At 36.3% G+C, this 6,792-nt stretch overlaps 1 protein-coding gene across 1 annotated transcript in view; it reads left to right on the top strand.

Annotated features, from left to right (window-relative positions):
- STXBP5 (syntaxin binding protein 5) overlaps positions 1–6,792 on the top strand; it is a 163,303-nt gene that overhangs the window by 94,859 nt on the left and 61,652 nt on the right. The window contains 1 exon segment of the mRNA XM_007453212.1: positions 4,347–4,487. Within this exon segment, the coding sequence (XP_007453274.1) occupies positions 4,347–4,487 (141 nt within the window).

Genomic DNA, 6,792 nt, shown 5'->3' on the forward strand with positions numbered 1-6,792 from the left:
AGCAGTTCCTGTGGAGAATATCCGTGTAATCAAAACTTCATTCACCCCAGAGATAAGGCAGATTGGTTTATGTGACAATCACTTGTGATATAAATGTATAGAAAAGTAGAGTTTTTTTTCAATCTGCTTTATATGTTTACATGAATTTGAGGTTGTGTGTTCTGTGCCAGTGGTTCTCAAACGCGGATGACTTTGCTCCTCAGAGTGTGCTTGGCAATGTCTGCAGATATTATTTGTCACAACGGGAAGAAGGGGTGCTACTGGCATCTAGTGTGTAGAGGCCAGGGATGATGGAAAACATCCTACAGTGCGCAAGACAGTGCCCCACGACAAAGAATGACCCGGTTCAGAATGTCAGTAATGCCAAGGATGAGAGACTGATCTGACCTAACCAATATAAGCATTGAGGTTAAGCACCTATCAGTACATTCTCAGAAAGGTCTCAAGTTTCTTCTCCCTCTCTCCCCCCTCCCCCTTCCCTTTCCCCTTCCCCTTCCTTTCTCTCTCAGGTATATATACACACACCTCCTTTCTGCTATAGTCTGGCATATGTTTAGATAGAATGAGACTTGGTAATAAAAGAATTCTACATCTTTCCCTTTTGTTACATATTCTGTACTTTAAACTTAAATTTGTAAAATTTTTGTTAATGTCACTTCTTCTGATTTTAATGTGTATTTCTCCTGCTTTTTGTCAATTTAATTTTTATAAGCATATAAAGTACAATTTGTCTTTGAGGTTTATTTTGGTAATATATTTCTGGTAACAAGTTTGAGATTTTTGTCTAAAATCCACACATTCACTAGTGACTTTTTAAAATAATAGGCAATTTGAGTTATATTTCTTTTTTTAAACCATTTTAATAGTTTTCAGGTTAATGCAGTTATTTATTAACTTCACATTGTTTTAGTCCACAATCTCAAAAACCAATTTTTAAAAGTCAGAAATATAGCTAAATTGATGTGAAAATAACTAATACTTAGATGTTTTTTGTTTGTTTTTATACAAAATGTTTTTGTACATAATTGGGTTAGGGAGTTTTTTTTTTTTTTTCCCCTATTGAAATCTAGTTGATTTACAATGTTGTGTTAATTTCTGCTGTATGGCAAAATGATTCAGTTATACATACATATATATATATATATTCTTTTTTTAATATGTTTTTCCATTATGGTTTATCATAGGATATTGAATATAGTTCCCTGTACTATACAGTAGGACCCTGTTGTTTATCCACTCTGTATAGAAGAGCTTACATCTGCTAACCCCAGCCTCCCACTCCATCCCTCCCTGTACGTAATTGTTTTTCTGAAGAAACATTTTAAAAGCAGCTATTCAATTTACTTCTTTTACCAATAAAATTTTGGTTTTATTTAAGTATTTTAGCTGTGCTTTTGCAGGGTGTTAGTCCAAACCTACAAATTATTTTGAAACTACAAAGCCTCCAGACATTATTTTGACATTTAAAATACATTTGTACAAATTACAGAGCTTTTTATAAAAGTTCAACCCTTTATCTTTAAAAAGTAAGCAAATTAATTTGTATATATTAAAAACATTAAAATGGTAACTTGCATATAACCATTGTAGACGTTAAATGTAACGCCCACCCAACCCCCATTTTGTATTTTTAAAACCTAACATATTTCATCATTTCTTGATTCGGTTTCTAATTTTTTACCAGTTGGGGATTTTTCAGCAAGTTTGACTTATTTTTGCTTAAGAACTTTTTTGTTCCTTCATACTAAGTAAAATAAGAATTCCATGACTTCTGTGTGTCTTCATCACTTACATCCTAAATGTGCCCGTATATGCACTTCTAAACTTATCCCTGAATGCCTGTTCCTGCTCTTGAGAATCTAATCTAATGTGCACGTTAAATATGCCAGAGGGAGGGTAGACACTTCCTTGAACCTTATCTATTTCATACAGGGAGAAAATAGCACACTCAGACTCTACAGGCTGTGCTTATATCAACAGAGGCTGTCTCTGGTGGAGGTGAAATGCTACTCAGTCTTTATTTTTGTCTTTCAAAGAGGGATGGCTGTAGCCAAGCAGTTGGTGTTTCCCTGAGGGAAATCAGAACTTCTGCATCAGCCAGTGTACTGTTCTGAGTGTATTAACTTGAAGACTTTGCACAGGCAGATGTGACCACAACTCAGTTTGTTTTAGGGGTACCCTCGGTGATTCACGTTTACTCTGAAATTTGGACAACATCCTGACCCTTTTCTTACCTAGAGTGAGTCTAGCAAGTAGGACAGCAAAAAGTCTGGTGTCATGGTGTTCTTCACTAGAAGCACCAAGTAAATGATTCAGAGGGTTCTCTGAGTTTAGTGTCAGGAGATTGAACATCAAATAGACTTCCTGCTGTCCTTCCTTTATACACTCACTCCAGAGCAGAAGCCCCAAGAATTGTTGGAGTAACCAGGCTTTATATATGTTTTGCAAGAACAATTACTGGAGAGAGTCTATGCAATCAAAAATGTTCTCACTTTAAAGTAAAAGTAGATTTTTTTTAATAGTAAAAGTAGTCACAGGGGCTTCCCTGGTGGCGCAGTGTTTGAGAGTCTGCCTGACGATGCAGGGGACACGGGTTCGTGCCCCGGTCCGGGAAGATCCCACATGCCGTGGAGCAGCTAGGCCTGTGAGCCTGCGCGTTCGGAGCCTGTGCTCCGCAATGGGAGAGGCCACAACAGTGAGAGGCCCGCGTACCGCAAAGAAAAAAAAAAAAAAGTAGTCACAAATAAATTGCTTGCATTAAAAAAAAATTTTATCTTCCAAAACCACTTGAAGTTTGCTAGTATGACAAGGTATTATATCTAAGTAACTTTATTCCTTAGAAAGTCTCACATTTATAAACCCTCCCTTCACTCCCTCTAACATGCTTATAACAAATTTAACCAGTATAAGTTTTGCATGAACTCACTCAGTACAAGTGAGTGTAACTGTTTGCTGAATAGTTCACTTGAAGATCCTACCATCACCTCAAAGTTAACCACATCTTCCTCTAAAACTAGCTCTTCATCTTGACATCTTTTTTCTTTCCTTTTTTCTTTTTTGGAACTTAGAATCACTGTCTTCTTTTTCTCCCCTCCTCTATCTCTAATCAGCCTCCAGCTCATTCATTCATTCAGTAAATATTGAGTACTGCCTCTGCCGGAGTATTAAAAGTAACTGCAAGGTGTCTACCTTAATGGAATTTACGAGCCCTTTTGAGAACTTACTTCATGTGTTTGAAATCTACCTTATTATTTCGCATCACAAGGATCACAGGAACTTCCGCATGGGTCTCATTGTACTTTGTCTTGCATGCCTCTACGGTTAATCTTTCCAAAATATTTCTTATAAATCTTCACTGGCTTTTAATACTTTAATAACGAAAATATATTACTTTTGTATAATCTGACCATTGACAAAACTCTTTCATAGGCACTCACAGTGCCGTCATACTGTGATTAGGTAATATTATTCCCACTTCTAGACAGGAAGACAACTAGTAAGTGGCAGAACAAGACTCAAACTCTAGCTTTTTTGAGAGCCCTGAGTTCTTTCTACCAACATCAAACCTTTGCAGCTGGACCTCAAAGACCCTGTAAAGTCTGGCCCTGGCCTGTCTCGCTATAGTCATTTTTTTTTTTACTGTTGCTACACACACCTTCCGCTGTGACCAAACTTAGACACTTGTTAATTTTTGACTATGGGTTTTCCTACTTGTTTATCTTGTTGGCATATTTTTTGCAAAAGCAATTTTTTTTAACACTGTGCAGCAGTTATTAGGGGAAGAGTCTGCAATCAAAACTACTACCAACTCAAAGTCAAAAAAGATTTTTTTTATTAGTAAAAGTGGTTATACAAACAAAAATAAATTGCTCACATTTTTTATACTTTTTCCTTAACTCCTTATGTTTTGGGCCAGTTTTCATTTAGTTATACCATACCTTTTTCAAGTTTTAAGCCTACTTCTCTAACTTGGATTTTTTTCTCTAACTTGATTTTTTTCCTCTTAATACCTAAGTGGCTGCTTCTCTTCATTCTTCTCCCCATCCCTCCCTGTTCTCTCATCCCTCTCTACCCACTTCTCCCCCTTCCCTTCTCCCCTCCCTCCCCAGTCTATATGTGGAACTTACGTATAATTTCTTATTTTTGTGATTTATCTAGGTGTTTCATCTCCAACTAGACTAAATGATCCTAGAGGACAGGATTCTGATTTTGACATTTTTTATATTTTACAATTTTATATATAAAGTTATTTTTTATATAGTTATTTATGCATGCCTTTATAATTACATAGGCTAATAAGATAATTGAAGATTGGTTAACAGGTAACATGTTTTCCTTTCTTACAGAGTTAAAAATTCTCCACTTAAACAGTCTCCAGGTTATCAAACAGAATTAGTTATTCAGTTGGTATGGGTGAGTGGAGAACCACCGCAACAAATAACCAGTCTGGCAGTTAATTCTTCCTATGGATTGTAAGTATAATATCTGTGTTTCTCAGTCTCTTCATCGTATTCCATGCATTTTTATATTTTTAAAAACAGAATGGATGATCTTTATTATAGTATCACTTAAAAAGATGTTGTATAACTTTAATTTCAGACCAAACTCAGTGTTTATTTGGAACATAGTTCTGTTTTGAATAATTTACTCTGGATATGCTTACACTGCTTCCTGATTTAAAGTTAAATATCTTATGGACCAGTGAATCTATCCTCTCCTGGAAGTACTCTGAGAAATAATTTCCTTGTTAATGTTTGGTATAATGAAGGTCTAACAACATCAACCCAGAAAACTATGTTCTAAATTGATTCTATAAATGTTGAACCATAGCTGTATAATTTGTTCTTTCTCCTTCCGTAGTTAACTTGTGTAAATTGTAAAGGCATAGTAATAGTTAAGTAAAGTATTCATCTATACTACAGGTGTATTTTTATTTATCAATTCATGCCTTCAAGTATATAGTGTTAGTAGTACATGCTTTTTATTATAATAGGATAGATTGATTTATTTTTTAATAAATTTATTTATTTATTTATGCCTGTGTTGGGTCTTTTTTTTTAACATCTCTATTGGAGTATAAATGCTTTACAATGGTGTGTAATTTCTGCTGTATAACAGTGAATCAGCTAAACATATACATATATCCCCATTTCTCCTCCCTCTCGTGTCTCCCTCCCACCCTCCCTATCCCACCCCTCTAGGTGGACACAAAGCACCAAGCTGATCTCCCTGTGCTATGCAGCTGCTTCCCACTAGCTATCTCTTTTACATTTGATAGTGTATATATGTTCATGCCATTCTCTCACTTCATCCCAGCTTACCCTTCCCCCTCCCCGTGTCCTCAAGTCCATTCTCTATGTCTGCGTCTTTATTCCTGTCCTGCCCCTAGGTTCTTCAGAACCATTCTTTTTCTTTTTTTTTTTTAGATTCCATATGTACGTGTTAGCATGCAGTATTTGTTTTTCTCGTTGACTTACTTCACTCTGTATGACAGTCTCTAGGTCCATCCACCTCACTCCAAATAACTCAATTTCGTTTCTTTTTATGGCTGAGTAATATTCCATTGTATATATGTGCCACATCTTCTTTATCCATTCACCTGTCGATGGACACTTAGGTTGCTTCCATGTCCTGGCTGTTGTAAATAGTAAAAATCAACATTGTGGTATAAGAGAAACCACATGCTAACTGTTCAGTCCAGAGCTATTTATTATGTGTAGGTCACTGTCTCCTTCCTTGATTCTAGCCCTAGGGACTCATTCATCTTTCTTCTTCCTCCTTATAGCTACTACCTCCTACTCTATCTCTTGCAGTTGTGCACCCAGCTAAGACTGGCTGTAGTCTGAGATAGTATTCTCTAATGTCTGTTATTTGGGCCCCACCATGTAAGAACACAAATGTTCCCCTTTTTAATATTTTACTGCCCACAGCCGTAAGAAAAGGAACCAATAGGAAGTTTCAAAGGAAGTTGCAAATCAGTTGATCACAGTCCCCACTGGGCTCACAGATGTATTTTGTTTAGCCTTTTTTGTGTATTTTTTAAATTTGAACTAGTTGCCAAGACTATTTAATGTGAAGATCCATATTTAGAGCTTTAATTGAAAAATTTGATTATCTGGCCCATGTCTCCATTTCTGTTTGGCAGTAGTCAGCAGGAACTGAGTTGGAGCTTCCCCTCTTTAGATGGGCTGTCCACTCTCCAGTTCACCACAGTCCTTAGTTGGCCTGTTTTACTTACTTATATAGCCCCTCTATATATTTTAGCTTTCGATTCCTGGCTTAAGGGATCTTAAAAGAATAAAATTCCTTTATTCATAGTTGGTTTGTACTTCCCGACTCATAATTGAGAAGGTATTTGGAATAGTCCAAAGGGAGCCCTCCAAGATTTATGCTTTCTACTTTTTATTCTTGACTATAAGGATTACCAAAACTTTTCCAAAGGTATAATCCCCTACTTCCCTAGCGGAAGGGAATGTCTTCCCCTGAGGCATTCAAAATACCCCTAAGTCCGAAAAATAGATGTCATGTTGCCTAGTGTGGAGATTATGTCCCTGGTTAAGTTTCAACTCCTATGCCAGATTTTTTCTATATTAATTTGTAATCATTAATATCTACACATTAAGATCTGCACAGTTCCATCAGAAGGCGTATGTAACCTGTATTTGCGTGGCTGTAATAGTGTTTTGTTTCAAAAGGAATTTCCTTCAAGACCCATCATGATTTTTTAGCCCTGTAGACTGCAGTACATTTTCTTGTAGCTGTTTATCTGTGCTAAAATATTTGCTCTTTCCC

Source organism: Lipotes vexillifer, unplaced genomic scaffold (assembly GCF_000442215.2).
Source record: "Lipotes vexillifer unplaced genomic scaffold, Lipotes_vexillifer_v1.1 scaffold1161, whole genome shotgun sequence".
Lineage (NCBI taxonomy): Eukaryota > Metazoa > Chordata > Mammalia > Artiodactyla > Lipotidae > Lipotes > Lipotes vexillifer.